Source organism: Coloeus monedula, assembly GCF_965178545.1.
Source record: "Coloeus monedula genome assembly, chromosome: 7".
Classification (NCBI taxonomy): domain Eukaryota; kingdom Metazoa; phylum Chordata; class Aves; order Passeriformes; family Corvidae; genus Coloeus; species Coloeus monedula.
In genome coordinates, this window is record NC_138787.1 from 14,724,098 (window position 1) to 14,740,513 (window position 16,416).

Consider the following 16,416-nt stretch of genomic DNA (forward strand, 5'->3'; position numbering starts at 1 on the left):
TTTAAAACTTTTCTTAGGATAGTCATGACTTGTTTATAAACTGCAACTACAGAGAACAACAAAGAAAATTGAGTTTGCAAATTCGTTTTTTAAGAACACTGAGAAAACCATCATCCAATATTAAGTGTGTCCAGAATAAGACATATTCAACACCAAAAGTATCCATTTTCTGTAAACAGACAGTAAAAAAACAGGGAGGAAACACATTTTGCCATTCTCAAATTAAAAGCATGTAAACACTATGAGTTGAAATACTGTACACCTCACCACCTTTGTAAAAATAAATTTCAAATGATGTGAGAATTCCCTCATAAATTAAAAATTTTCCATTATTATATCAGATATGCTACATACACTTAAATACCTGACTAAAAGTACCATCTGTCCAATTTCATAGGGACATCAAGGAGGTTTCTACAGAAATACTTGGTTTTACAAGCCATCTCAGGAATTTGCAGGATTTCTTTTAGCTTTTTCCAGTCATAGAAAATACTTTAAAATATTCCATGACAACTTGGAACTTCCTTTAATCAATATACTCATTCTACATATTAGCATTCTATGTTCTAAAATACAATTCCCTCATTAAAACTGTGGCACCTGCTACTAAAAAACTTCCATTCCCTCTTTCCCCAAACCAGCTGCATTTCAGGAGGAAGAGGATATCATAATACTCAAGTCTATAACCTATCTATTAATTAATGTACTATGAATTCCACCATAATATCATGTAACTTAATTTAACTGCTTGTCTAGTTGATTTGATGCTTTTTATTGCTGCTTCTGCAGCCACTAAGACTGCTAACATTTAAAGAATTTGGCATATTTCAGCCTGAGTTCTTGTTGCACTATTCATTTAATATTCAACTAAATAAATCACTTATCTTGTTGTTTAACAGTTATTAAGTATTTTACGCAATGATCAAATTTCTGGAAGTTTCCATAGATGAGTGCCTCTGAGTATTTAAGCAGTGCTATCAGTTCCTAAAAAAATTAAGAATACTGCAACTTTAAAAAATAATATACAGATTTGAATTTGTTACACACCTTTGGAGCCCATTATCTGAGCAATCTCACACTGAAACATTAATCCAAATCAAACTGTAACTTACACCGCATATAGGATAAAAAGAATATTACACAGGGGGAGGCTCGTATTCAGCTGCTACCTAGTCCGTGTATATTTTTGTCTACACAAGGCTAGCACAACATCCCTCCCTCATAAATGATCTGTTAGATATGCTGAGGGCAGCTAGTATTTTACCACAAAGCTTTTAAAATTAACTGTGTTAGCTTCCTTTCATATACACATCAATTTATATCACAAAATGCTTATCCACAATGAAGTACTCAGCAGAAGTTCTGCAACACAGGAGGGAGAGCGGGTGTTGTTTTAAACAATAGTAGCATTGATGTCAATCATCTCCCCGTGTGTAATAATCTCAGAAGAAGAATGGAAATCCAGCCCTGGGGTTTCTTACCTTAAATCTAAGCAACCACTTAATGCATAAATGGAGCAAATAAAAGAGGTAAGGAAAAAAAGCATTGAAAGGTTAGTTGGAACTTCAGGATATGAAGAGAAAGGAAAAAGAAAGAAAAAAGTTAAGCATTCGGCATTAACAAAATAATGTATCAGTAGATCATAGAAAGAGTGGTTAAAGCAGAATGTCATGAACAAAAGATCTTCAAGCTGAAACTCTTAATATACATTGACCACAAAGCCTTTAAATTATTACTTCAACATTCAAATGTTTGTACACTGTTTACTCAACTTTTTACAGTGCTAACAAAAAGGCAGCTTCTTTCAAAATGTATCATGAGACCTAGATGGATTAACTTCAGAGATTAATTTATTTGAGCTGTCAAAGACTATCCTTATCAATGAGCCTGAGCTCACTGTTTACATGCATTAGCATGTTTACAAGTAGCTCAAATGGAAGCTTCTAACATATTAAGCTAATAAACGTTCTTTTCTAGAGAATGCTGTTGGTTAACTTGATGCCATGAGATACCTCTTGAACAAAGATCAAGAGCAAATCATTACATCTTGTAAGACGTACAGCACACTCTGTGGATACTGCACCACAGATCCACATTTTCTAAAGTATAAATTAAGACATTAACCAACAGCAAAATCTTACTTTAAAACCTAGGTGCTAGCTTTTTGACACTAAGTCCTGCATCTTACTGGAACAATATCATACATCATCTTTCTCCATAATAATGTCTTTTAAAATTACTTGTCTTTCCATTTGAATGATCTGTTTTCAGTTCAATTTATCTAAATGTAACGTTAAATTTACTACGCTTTCTGCAACACTGGATGTTAAATATTCATGTAAAGATTTAAATAGTCAAATAAATATTTATTTAAATATTCTGATAAATAGTAGAGCATCCAGAGTGACTGATTTGTTTCATCCATTTAGGAGAGACCCTGCTCTATTAAAAACAAGCATAATCTGACTTACTAGAAAATCTCCTGTCTTTGAGTTTAAAGTTCTGTGGATCGATTAACCAATATGGACTCTGCCTCATGCAGTGACACTGGAAAACCAAGTCCCCCTGTACTGGCCAGACTGGGCAGTTACACTGGAAGATCCATCAGCAGAGACCTCAGCAGGACTGCCTGGTAACTACAATGCCTTAATACACACCTCTCTGAAGGGACCACTTTTTTTTTCCCCCATTCCCTTGATTAAAGAACTCTTTGGTGGGAACAATAGGTTGGAAGACTTTGTAACTTGGGAAACATTTGAAAAAAATTGAAAGCAAGTCTCTGTCACACAAAAGGTTCTTTAGATTTTTGCAGCATTGTAGCTTCAGGGAGGGAAGATGAGAAGGGACTGCTGGGATGATAGAGAGGCACTTGAATCCTCTCACATCTATTAAGAAACCATACTATAGAGCAACCCTTCCTGAACATCGTCTCCATGATGCTTCAAATTTCTGAATGGAAGGAGTAAGATGCTCAAGGGTCTATACTACTGCTATGCTGAGAGTATACTGAATTTCTTGGCCAAGGATCCTCCCTTTTATTCCTGTATTATTCTGTCCAGCTTGCCATCTTTCTCAGGGGTTACAATGAATGTCTGCTGCATCAAGCATTCTGCCTGTCCTGAAAATACATAATTCTGGGTCCAAGTACTGGAGCAGAAGCCCTTGAGCAGAAAAAGGACAACAAACACAAACTGAGGAACCCTGATGCTAACTGGAATTTTAATGCTGTTTATGCAACAACTCCTTTCGAATGCTCACTTGAAGGGAAAAGTATCCCAGCTCAAACAATAAAGAGCTATATATAGGCTAATTTAAAGCTTCCGCATATTTTTATTTTTTTCTCTCTGTTCTACAGCCAGAGATCTAATAAACTAATCTGTAATAACTCATGCAGAACAAAAACAACAGGTTCATAAACCCCACTGGCCACTTTTTCCCCATCAACAAGAGAGCTGTTCTTTCTTCTGTCCTAAGCACACCATTAACCTGACTGGAACACATTTACAATCTTCAGGATAGCATGACCTCAAGTTCTCTGATTGCTGTTTCACAAGTGCACAATACTTCTTCATTTTCTAGATAAACCTAGTGCATTGTAAATAAAATTTAAGTCTATCATAAGCATAACAAATGGATGTAAACACACACTCGAGTCATCATCCATTCGATGAACTATGTTCTTTCAAAAGAATGTAATTCATTGCATCTTAGTATGACTCTGCTACATTGAGGTAAGTAGGATACCAATTATAATGATTTAGAGCCAGTGCTAAATAAGACTGTGCTGCAGAGCAACTAAAAACTATTGTTTAATGAGTTCTAAAATTATCTCCCTAAACCAAAAAGTGATTATGAAAATATTAGGAACAGCAATCCTACAGGTTAATATGCTCCATCCACATCCAGAAGGACATCTGCTGACCTGCATAAATTCAAAATTGGTAGCAGATTTTAACACAAGACTGGTAATAATTTCCTGGTCAAAACTGTAGTTATTAAAGTTGGGTATGCTTTTTTGCTAGGCCTTTTTAAAATCTGTTCAGAGGTTGATTCTTTGGGTAAGAAATGGGGGGAAGGAGACTTTCTGTTGACAAACAGGATGTTGAAAAGACCTTAAGTAAAACTGCTTGGGAAAGGTAATTAAACTGTTCGGAATTTGAATTTTAAAAGTTAGGTTAAACAACCTACTGCCATTTAAATGGCCGTCCAAGCAGACAAATCAAATAGGACAACAGAGATAACCTAATCCAGTTAGAAGACAAGCAAAAGAAATTCTGGTGTACTTTGACTGGAAGAAGCATCTTACCTTACTGCTCCTCAACAGCTTTACAGATTTGTTAGTTTGTCTTGTAAAAATGACAAAAACTTTGTGTTGTTTACCTTCCATTTCCTGGAATTTTAATACTGTCAGTGTTCTCATTTCCGTACTTGTTTTCCTGGCAGCACAAGTTAACAATGAGCTCACACCTGCTAAGACTGTGCCTACAGTCGGGATGTGCTTTTAAAAATGCGTATCTAACACATATTACTGCTGCTGTATACATTGATCTAACAGCTGTAAGTTGTGTCCCAGTCGGATCTCTGCTCTGAAAATTCCTTCTTTTTTCCTAAACTTAAAAGGAAAAACCAGCTGGCTTTAAAGTTGGCAGTAATATTCCCATCCTGAAACCTCATATGGCACTAAAGTTGTAGAGAGCTCACTTTAACAAAGCACATCACTGAGTTTGTGTGTAACTGACCCTGGCAGAAGGAAGAAAAGGGAGCCCATAATACTTCTCATGCAAACCCTTCCTTGGCATGAGCTTCAAAGTAAACCAGTGGCAATTACAGCTGGATCACACTTTGTGGTGCTAATTCAGGCAAAAAAGTGATGGTCATTAGCCCTTCAGTCCCCATGTATATCCCTGGCAACTGATCCAAACAATAATAGCAGCATCACACAAGTTATATTCAGAAGCATTTTAAAAGGTGAGACTCGCAGTCCCAATTAGAAATAAGATTCAGTGAGTTTGCAACATTTAGAAACACTGGGGCAAAAGAAGGGGAAGGGACAACTGGAAATAAGACAGGACTCCTCTCATGTTTATAGACACATTGTCCAGGCAAGGAGAAACTGGTATATTACCATGAAAAGAATCAGGTTATTTTGAAAATATACAAAGACAATGAATTTGCAGTTTGGCTGTTTTAACAGTATCACCTACCTTCACTCCATGTCCAATATCATCTAGAATTGTATAATCAATAGGTTTCCTGATGTAGCGAACTGGTCGCTCCAAGTTAGCTGGTGCAATGATTTTGTGAGTTCTTGAGGTGTTTTTGTTTGTAGTCAAGATACCAATTTCTCTTCTAGCAACTTTCTCTTTGTGAATGTCCACCGTCTACAAAAGACGCAGTGTATTTACTAACAGTGGTATGCATTGGAATACAGAGTCAGTATTTAAAAAGAAATTAAATCAGTTCTAATGTTTTGAAGATCTCTACACTGTACTAAACACATCACTACATATACTTGATTACATCATCTTTCTTCAATTTACTGCTGAATTTGCCACCTCTAAAGCCACGCTAATAGCTGGGAGTTCTTTGGGTTTTCTGTTACCCTCATTCTTTCAGTTTCACAAATTTCCTTCTCCTTTCCATTCTTAGTACTTCACAGCAGTTTACACACACTGTTTTATTAGATTCCTTCACTTATCCTTTTTTATTTTACAACTGCTCTCTAAGCTTGTCTTTGACATAGGCTCCAACTAGATGAAGTGTAAGGATGCCCTCCCAAACCTTAATTTTAAGACCTGAAAAACAAAACATAAGCAGGTTTTCTTGCACTGTAAATGTTTGCTAAACTAGGACTGGTAATCGTATGATAGAATAAAATTTCACTCAGACAAATCAGGAAAGTATTTTGGTCATTACAACTCACTCATCACAAAGCAATTATTAGATTTTAGAAGGTGTTCCATACTAATTTATCCACAATAAAGCCAGAGGTTAAGCCCACTGCCTCCCCTTTGGATGCCTAGGGCCAACACTGGAAATCCCTCCCTTTATACATTAAAATCAGTACCACAGAAAAATCCTTGGTGTAAGACAAAGTCCTGCTGAAAATTCACTGCCTAAAAACATGTACATGAATCTTGTTAGGCAACAAGAGTAAGAAAATGCTACCAAAAAGTCTACTTATCTCTTCCAGGAAAATATCATCTCTTAAATCATGGGGCATGGAGTTCCTTGCCTTATTTAAAACAAAAATAATTGGTTGTTCACAAAACAGCTTTCCTTAAAGGAAATTCGCTAAACTGTGAACAAACAGTTTTAGCTACAGGATAAAAAACAAAAGTAAGAAAACAGCCAGATTTCTAAACACTCACAGATTGCTTGTTACCACTCCAGTGATCACGAATGACACCAGAAACACTTTTCACAGTTTTGAACCTTTGAATTCTTTGTAGTAACTGGGGAACAGGTACAAATGAGAACTCATTTTCATAACAAACATTTTTGTCCATTTTATTTTTCTGTGGGCAGGCACTGAGGCAGTGGGGTTGGTTACACTGTTTTACCCTTCTGTTTGTGCTACTGATAGCAAAACAAGTTAATGGAACTTGTGCTGTCTTGAACAATCATCACAACCTTTAAAATGGAAAAAAAAAAAAAATTTTTAGAAACCCCAACCAACCCCCAAACTACTTCCAAGAAGTTGTTTGTTTGCATTATTTCCAGAGCAGGATTTCCACCGATACCTGGGGCGTTATATGTGAGCTTACAATACTATTCTCAAGATTGCCTGGTATTTCCCAGCAACATATTTTCAAGACTTTGCAACTTCGCTAAAATTAAGTGCTGACTACAGCTTTGCCATGTACCTTTCTGCCACCTGTGGTTCCACCTGCCTAGAACTGTAAGGTTTCCACTAAAGGTGCATAGCTATTTCTTAAAATAAAGCTACAGAAAAATAGATTTTTCAAGGTGAAAATGTACTAGCAAACCTCTCTTTGAAAAGGTCCAGTTTGTTGAACAATGATTTGAAATTTAATAGAGGTAGTTAAACTATCTGGGACACCCCCACAAAAACCCACCCAGATTTGGCCGACGGGTAAGCTCTGCAGAAATTCACACTTCACAAAGTGTAACAGAAACACATATATTTCTGCAACTACTTAACAACTAAACCACCTTCCAATCAATTTGCCAAAGTCCTTTCTGAAGCTCCCTGAGATGACCAGGACTATACACCAACCCCCAATACAATAGAGCAGAGCAGATCAGATCTTCACAGCTCTTACAGTACTATATTTATGGTACAAGCACAAGTGCAAACAGAGCACACCAACATTTTCCAGGCCAGAGTACCTAAAGTACACCATTCTGTATCAGGGTAAGATACAGGATTTTATCTTCCATCTCAGGCTTTTGTCCCTTCTCTGTGCCAGACCTTTTGCTTCTGCATCATAGGGAGTAGGAGGACACGTTCTGGAGAAGATGGCCTACAGACTCCTCACCTCACCTGCTGAGGACTCAGAGGATACATGCTGTCTTAAGAAGCTGAAGACACGTGATGGCAACAACTTGGGAGGACAGTCTCATGTCTGATACCACTGATGAATTCAATACCACTGCAGATTTTATCTGTGGTCTAGACATGTCACTGGAGAACTGCAGAGACACGACTCTGACTCTAGTATGTTCTTTGTCTCACAGGACCCCGATTCCATTTGCTAGAATGTTAAAAACTTCAGCTGCAACAGCAGCTGCACTTCAGCTATACTGGAATGTCAGAATCTTATGGGTCTGAATCTGGTCATTCAAAACCAGTTTCATGCCTTGGATACTGCACTCAGAGCCTTAATTTCAATCCACAAATCAAAAAGAAAGTTATTAATGCAGGGTTGCCAAGATGATTTCTCACTTTCTATTTCAAGTGCTAGAACTCTGCAACTTTGAATATGTTCCTTCAGTATGTTCTTATGCAATTATCTGCTAATACAATGCGAGTACAGGTATTTAATGCTCATATTACTGTAGCGATGGTATCCTGGCACTGTGCAAAGCTGTTTCCGTGAATGAAAAGAGTGGGTTTTCAATAGGAGCCATGAGTACAACCAGTTTCCTTAAGGACTATGGTGATCATGAGGTATGACCACAGTAACAAACAACGAAGTGCATAAAACCTAATTAAAACCTGAAGCTCATCTGGTGGGATTTCTCTTGCATTATGATTCAGAACATCTCTTTTAACTTGCATAGCTATGGAATGACTAAGAGCATAAAAACTGCACCTAATTCTGGTCCATACACCTAAAATGGTATTGAAAAACATTTTGCTGGCAGTTTTCCAAACATTTCATTTTCTTGTTTAGTAGACTAGGGAAGTTGTGAGATCCTAATACACCTACAGAACAGCAGAAAGGAACACTGTAGTATTCCATTAGTAGAGGAACTAACAAAGATTAACCTGCTACTGAAGAAAATGAAAACATTTATCCTCAACATACAGGTAATTATTACCTCCAGTACTAACATAAATGCCTTATCAAGGCAGGAGAATGCTACCAAAATGTTTATTAAGCAGTTTAGACTAAAGTTCTAATGAGAAGATTTTGGGGTTAGAGCTGGACTAAAAAAATACCTGGCTTGAAAAGTCTGTTAGAAAAAGCAGATGCCCTTCTGTAACTTCAAACCCTGTTTTCTAACAGGACATTTTGGACTCTTGACGGCATTATTATGCTTTTAAAAATTTTTTTCACATAGGTCCATTAGCTTTGCCAAAAGCTTTTAAATGACAGTTTGTTAGAAGTTAGGCTCATTACTGTCCTCTTTCCATATGCTTTCCAAGATCCCTGCAATAGCCAAGGGACAGCTTAAGTGGAAAAATAAGTATGATCCATTGCATTTTTTTCTATTAGGAATTTTCTGGCCATTTTGAAACATCAGGTTTTCATACTGAATTTAACAAAACCAGTCTCAAGTTCTGCAAATATTAAAACAAAAACACATGAAAATTTCTGGGAAAGTTAAAACTACTTACAACTTCACTTAAAAGTCACTGAACTCATGAGTTTTGAGAAATACTCTCTTCTACCAGTAAACAAAATTTCTCAAAGTATTAAGTTAGCATTTAACTAACTTAAGTTAGTTTTGGCTGGGACAGTTAATTTTCTTCACAGTATGGGGCGATATTTTGGATTTGTGCTGTAAACAGAGCTGATAACTCCAGGATGTTTTAGTTACTGCTGAGCAGCGATTGCACAGAGTCAAGGCCTTTTCTGCTCCCCATCCCACCCACCACTGGGTAGCCTGGGGTGCCCAAGAAGTTGGGAAGGGACACAGCCGGGACAGCTGGCCCCGCTGACCCAAGGGACAACGCTCCCTACGGCCCCATGGTCAGCAACACCCGGCTGGGCGAGCCTGGGTGGGGGCTGCTGCCTGGGGCCTGCCTGGGCACCGCTCAGCTGCTGCTGAGCAATTGTCTGCATTTCCATCATTTCTTCTTGGGTTTTATTTCCCTCTTCATTGTTTTCATTCTCAGTAATTTTTATATTATTACCATCACTATCATTATTAAACTGTACTTATCTCAACCCACAAGTGTTCTCAACTTTAACCCTTCTGATTTTCCACCCATAGCCTGGTGGGGGAGGTGAGTGAGCAGCCATGTGGTGCTTAGTTGCCAGCTGGGGTTAAACCACAACAGTATGTTGAAAGTCTGAACTGTAGACAAATTTCTGGGATAAGAGTCTCCAGAAGCCTTCATTTCTTCCTCTTCTCAAAACATTCTAATTTAAATTTATCAATTAACTGTTGGTCTGTTAGTCTGGGCTTTTAAAATTCAGTTTCAAAAATCTTAGAAGAAAATGTTGCTCAGATATAGTATTGCTGGACTTTTATTTTTTATTAATCTCATTAATTTGATACAACTCAAACTAATTGCAAATTACCTTGAAAACTGGAGTATTACTTTAAAATTAGTAACTGCAAAATTTTGACACGTTAGAAATGTGACATTGTCTCAATTTATACACTAAAAAGAGATCATAATGCTATGAAAATACTGAAAAGCTACTTGTTCCATAAACAGATAAAATGCACTGTGCAACATTAACCTTGCAGTACCATTTTTTAAAGTGTTTTGCTATTCTTGTACCTTGCAAGAATAAGACAACCAGAAAAAGTCACAAACCTTTACTGACTTTTCAGTGGAAAGTCCAAGTGAACTTCCCGGCAGAGCCCAAGCAGCTCACACACTTTGCTACAGCCCAGCTAAGCAGCATCTGCTGCCTGCAGAGAATCCAAGCCTGCAGGCTATTCAACAACGACTGTTCTCACAGCCAAGATCATGGAAGTCAATTCTGTAAGGGCAGGATGTAGCAGACCTCCCCACAACACAGTGCCACTGGAGAAAATTCATCACTACCACTCATTTTTGTGGCAAGTGCTTGTTTATATAATTGGCAGCAGAGTTTCAAAAATGACCTTGCTAAGTAAGAGATTCTGTAACTAAACCTGAAAAAACATTTCTCATCATACAAATATTAAAACCTGAAAATCTGCCAGATTAATTTAAGGAATTTGGACATTAGTAACATTTCACAGTGGCTGCTAACTTGAAGGCTGCAAGACAATGTTTTTAACAAGTATAAATATTTGTACATATGATCTGTATTTAAGATATAAATTCTTAGTCAAATATGAAACACTGTATCATCTAGTCCTGGACAAGGTTCAAGAAGGCAAGTAAGAATAGATTCATCAGCTTTCAGACCAAACCAAAGTAATTCTAATTTTTAAACCAATAGGATTTAATCACTTGTATAAAAATAGTTTCAATAGTAACAATTTCCTTATTCACGACCTATATATAATTTGAAAAAGCACAAATTATTATCAGCTTCCTTCTCAGCTCTTTGATTAAGTTGGCATTTAGAAGGAAACACAGAAAGGGATGTAAACTGGCGTTCTACCAATGAACAGAGAATCAGAGCATTTTATCTTACAAAGTTAATCACACCTCTCCCAATCTGAGCTGCTTGTACAAAACAAGCACTTTGGGCAAAGTTTTCATACCAAGCACCAAATGATTCTGCTCTCTTCTTTGAAGAATATGTGGTATCCCAAATCAGAATTAAAAGCAGGATTACATCCAGAGACCACAATTTGCATATAGTCTTCTAAACTTAAACACCAAGACCTACTGACCAAAGCATTAATGCAAAAATTAATTTACCATCTGTGGTCAGATGGTAATTACCAATCTCTTTTCTGTTCAATGTTACCAACTTCATTTCAAGTCAGGCTGACTGAAATCCTAATTTGGCAGTGAGGTATTACACCACAAAGCATTTTCAGTACTATTAGAAAAAGTTCACTAAACTTTACACCCAACATAAAGACCAAGGAAGCCTTCTGCAGGCTAATTTCAGGAGAAGTATAACCAAATTTCTTGAAAATAAATTATTTACAGAGAAACTGTGTAAATTAATTTTTTTAAGAAAAATAGCCATGGAAATTAAGACAGATAACACAATAATCTACAACACTGGTATTATGGGAGGAAGCCATTTCCGAACACGTTAATTGAACTTAATGAAGTTCCTTGGATCAACACTTTGTGTATGTAATACCCAAAATTCATTTACTGTCTGCTCCTCTGATATAACTTCTTCCATGAAGATTTGGGGAGCACCCTACATATGGATGATGCAGGCTCAAAAAACCCAAACAAACCACACAAAAATATACCCCAAAACAAACCAGATTTTCAGTTTTACAGCAATATTTTAAAAAAAGACCATCACAGCTTTTTTGTGGTTGTTCAAGCTCAACCTATGAAATTGTGCAGATACATCTTCATTAGGTGTTGGGGTACTGCTAATTTAGTGCTCTATTTTAAATAACTAGCTGTATTGTATAAAGGTCAAAGACAATCTAACTTAGCCCTCAATCTGCACAAATGTCACCACCTCAGGAAGAAAAAAATTTTAAATGCTATGTCCCTTTCCACAAAAGCTACTTTACAGAAGGTGTGTGACAAAATGAATTTTCCATATTCATGAAATGCAAAATATACTGTCTTTTGCACCAGGCTCTCAAACAGCTGAAACGTGTGAGCTGGCACTAGCCTGTGAAGAAGCACATACACACACAGGCATATACACACACACAGAGCATCTAGATACAGCACACAGACATAAACAGAGTAATTCACAACATTTTCTGGGGGGAAAAAATTAATCAACTTGTCCATGTAATGATTAACAAGGAGTATTTACCAGAAGAAATCAAACTTCCAGCTTATTTCTGATGCAGATCCATGAGACAACTGAGGCAATCTAATAGCGCAGCACTATCAAAAGAGGAAATCCTCCCCAGCCCTTTCTTTGTACTTGCCCTGAAATTCCTCTGACCCAATCAGAGCCAATTCAGCCCACTAAGCCAGCATAAAATTATTCACTTTTGCTGGTTCAAACCTCTACTAGCTTAATAACCCTTTCAGCATCAGCAAGTTAATAGATCAAATCCATCTACTTATTTCCTACCTTACACAGCCCCTACTTTCAAATGTTTTTCTAAATACCACAACATTCTTTATTTTCATTTATATTATCACAGGGAGATCAAGAAACCCTAGTAGCCAAAATGTATTCGTCAATTAAGACACAAAATATTCATTAAACAGACACAGAAAAACAAACTGCTGTATCATTGTTCCTAATTTCTCTTTTAATCCATCAGTGGCTGTTAAATCTACACTTTATCTATCATTCATTCTGAGCCTGTTCTGGCAGTCAGAATTCTCTCATCACTGTGGTGATTGAACCTGGGTTCCTAATTATAGTAGCTTAGTTTATCACTGCTCAGAAAAACTGCAAATAGTGGCAGGAGTTCTGCAGCCATACACAAATTGAAACATTAATTTTGGCTTTTGTTCCTGTCACTGCAAAGTACATTTTATTAAGAAAAGCCAGAAGCAAACTATTTTTGTCATCTATGCTGTTGTCATTAGATGCCAGTATTACAGCAACAGAAAAAGTAAAAAGATGACAAGTACTGTTTTCCACCATCCATTTTGTACTTCTTAACATAATATTCTCATTTTACCATTAGCAATTTTTTTGTGCTTTCCACTTATGCAGAATGACCCCCTCTCCAAACAATAAGCTGGCTGAGAATGCATTTAATCTGCTTTGGTACGTAAAACCCTCATACTAACACTGGTATAGAACCACCTGATGAGACCCGATCACAGAAATAATATGAGAAGAAATGTGTCCCTGAAAAGCATCCTTTTGTTTTAAATTGTTCCTGTTCACAAGATACCACTTAAAAAAGAGTTTTACTTCCTGTGTAATATCAAAGGCAAAAGAAAAAGTCTCACTTGTGAAATATGGTTGATTGAAGATTCCATGCGTCGAAGCTGGGATGCCTGGATATCCAGCATTTGGAGAACATTGTTGGCCAAAGTGTTGATCAGATAGGCTACGCTTGCTAATGACTGGGTTGTGTAGGCTTTGGTTTCTTCCAGGGCTCGCTGCTTATCTGCTGACTGAAAAACAGAAAGGAAAGGTTTATTAGAACAAAGTCTTTCACGAAAAGATTCATGGAATGAACTTTTTGCCTGTCTTTATAGACAAAGAATTATACAAGTCAAACTAATTCTAAATAAAAGTAACTATTTTTCCTCCTTTCCATTCTTTCCACAAAAGATACTACCTTTGTATTTAAGAGTTTCTATACTTTCTAAAAAGAACTAAGCTCCTTTCTTTCTTGAAATATACACAGTTTTTCTTGAAAAAAGTCCAACTTCTTATTCAGTATTTCAGCAATTAAGTTGAAAAGTACTCTGAGACACCTATTACTTATTTCTCCTAGACTTTATATGATTTACAACTGTTTAGTTTTTCTAAACTTGGTACTTCATTTATAACTCCTCACAGCCTGCAAGGAGCTGCCAAACACCATATTCCTCATCTCTCCCAATCATTTAGACCTCATTCTTATCATAAATGGTCATTCACAGTGAATGAACTATAATTATTCCCTTAAGATGGTAGCTGAATAAAATGTGAATCATTTTTTGAAAAAGTCCATGTTTTCTTCTTAAACATATTTTGTATTTTTTCACATTGTCAACACTTTCTTCTATGAAAAATTAAAACGAGCCATTTTTCTAGTAGTAGAGCACCTAAAAGTATTTAGGCTATCAATAGACAAGACATCCCTTAGAAGTTCAAAAACATACATACACTTCAAACAACATTAAAAATAATAAGCTAAGAATGTAATTGTTAGGGTTCTGTGCTTCTCCTTGAACAATAGTTAGTATCACTAAGATCTAATTCAGTACAAAGAAGACTGATTAAAGCACTGGCAAAACATACAACTAAGATGCTAAGAAACTTTCCATTTTCCAAGGCTCAGTATACACTGAGCTTCACTTCTAGGTGATCTTTAGCCATCTCAAAGGCTGATGGTGCTGTTTCTAAAGCAGCGGTTCATAAATGTTCTCTACTCCCACCTGTCATTATAATACTGTATTTCATTGTTTCCTTTGCTTTTTATATTATCCACATAGGCTGGATATCAAGATTCAAGAAATGTGCTGCTATTAAGGAGGGAATATAAAGTCATTCTGTATCTTTCAGCACAAGCCGAATCTACCATCCATTCTGTAATACATACTTGGAGAAACACAGAAAGTAAGCGTATCTGTATTTCAGGAAAACAATTCTTACAGCTCAGGATGTTTCCCAAGACCTTGTAGTAAGATTCTTAAAAGAAGATTGCTAGCTTTCAAGGGAAAAAAATTTCTCACACATGTAAACACAGGCACAGGACTTCAATTAAATGCTCACATGAAAGATGTTCAATACTTTTGCTTTCCTGGCAATCTCCAGTGTCCATAAACAACACTGGTAACTTATCTGGCCAGTTAGCAGGCTACACTGGTACCAGTTCCTCATCTGCTAGGAAGGAGGACAGCAGCAACTGCTGTTTATCCAAGAGCTGCCTCGACGGGGCAGGAAGGAGGAATGATGCAGGAGGTGAGCGTCCCCACTGTGTTTCTCTCCCATGCAGAAGACAAAACAAGACCAACAGAAGACAGAAATGAAAACTTTAGGAGATAGCTTCTCAGGGCACAGTGTGTTGGTATTCTCCAAGAGCGCGCACTTATAAAAGCTGCCTTACACTCAGCGATACAGAAGTTAGAAAAATGCTATCCCCAGACCTCATTCAAGAACTCGTGACTTTGAACTGAGTAGAATGTCTTGCACATAAAAGAGCTCGAAACTCAGATTAAGGATTCCCAAATGAAGGAATACCAAGCTCTTTACCTTTATTCTCACATTGTTGGCTTGTAAATGCACTTCTTCCTTCCCCTCTCCCTACTCATATTCCCGGCTCAGCCTGCACACTCCCCTGCAGCAGGCACACTCCACAGCCATTCAAACCATTTCTCAATGGCAATAATAAAAGTGACCAGAAGCTCTTGGCTGTTTTGCTCTGCAGCTGCTGCCAATCTATTTATAGAAGCAAAAAATGCTGATTTCCATTAGTCCACTGTACATCCAGAGAAGCTGAGTATAATGCAGCAAACTTTCATTAATAGACAAAGTGTTTGCGAACAAAAGAAAACTATCTGCAATTTTAAATATTATGAACCCCTGCTATGGGTTTTCTGCCTAAAGAAGCACGAATATGAATCCGTGTTCAGAGCTAGTCCTTCCAGGAATGTAACCTAACAACCAAATTCAAGTCACCCCCAGTTCAAAGCAATAAGGAGCTGAGTTCTCAATGTTCAAACGCATTAAAGATCCCCTAAAACAATCCTATAAACTCCTTTGGAACTGTTATTAGCAAAAAACCCCATTCGATTGAGGTGTCTAATTTGTGGATTTAGCTGATAACAACTGTGATTTGCTCTACATGCCTTTTTACAGAACCTGAAATTCTCTGAGGCAAACTCCACTCACGTTTGGCACAGCAAAATTGAAGTTTGAACTTTCTTCCTGTGAAGAATCTGTCCAAATTAAAATGATTATTTGAACCTACTACTATCAAGCCATCCCAAAAGAACAAAAAATAATTAGCAACAGCATTTTAAAACAATCATGTTTACCCTGAAAGCTTTCAAGAGATGAAAGCTTGAATGATTCACAGCAATAGGAAAAACTCTAAAATACTTACAGAAAAATCTTAAGTTCCCCAGTGGAAATGTAACAATAAATTTAGTTAAATTTTAACTTGAAATGATAAGTTGTGTTTAGCATGAAATCCATCTTTTAATTTGATAAGCAGATTGCCAGAGATGGTGTCTTATCATATGCTCCTATGTAACAAGATCCCTATTTACACTCCACACAGACACCAAATTATATTGCTTGCAAATGCTGCTGTGCTCACTGATACTGAGTATGT

At 36.9% G+C, this 16,416-nt stretch overlaps 1 protein-coding gene across 22 annotated transcripts in view; it reads right to left on the minus strand.

The window, feature by feature from the left end:
- ABI2 (abl interactor 2) overlaps positions 1-16,416 on the minus strand; it is a 66,739-nt gene that overhangs the window by 26,252 nt on the left and 24,071 nt on the right. For 13 of the 22 annotated variants that reach the window (XR_014226561.1, XR_014226562.1, XM_082284839.1 and 10 more), the window contains exons 2-4: positions 13,376-13,543; positions 5,205-5,381; positions 1,482-1,499 (exon numbers count right to left, since the gene is read on the minus strand). Coding sequence is in view for 20 of the 22 variants with exons in the window: in XM_082284839.1 (XP_082140965.1) it covers positions 1,482-1,499; positions 5,205-5,381; positions 13,376-13,543 (363 nt within the window). In the remaining 2 variants the exon portion in view is untranslated. The remainder of the gene's footprint in view (positions 1-1,481; positions 1,500-5,204; positions 5,382-13,375; positions 13,544-16,416) is intronic. The other 9 variants (XM_082284841.1, XM_082284840.1, XM_082284850.1 and 6 more) reach the window with 1 other exon arrangement.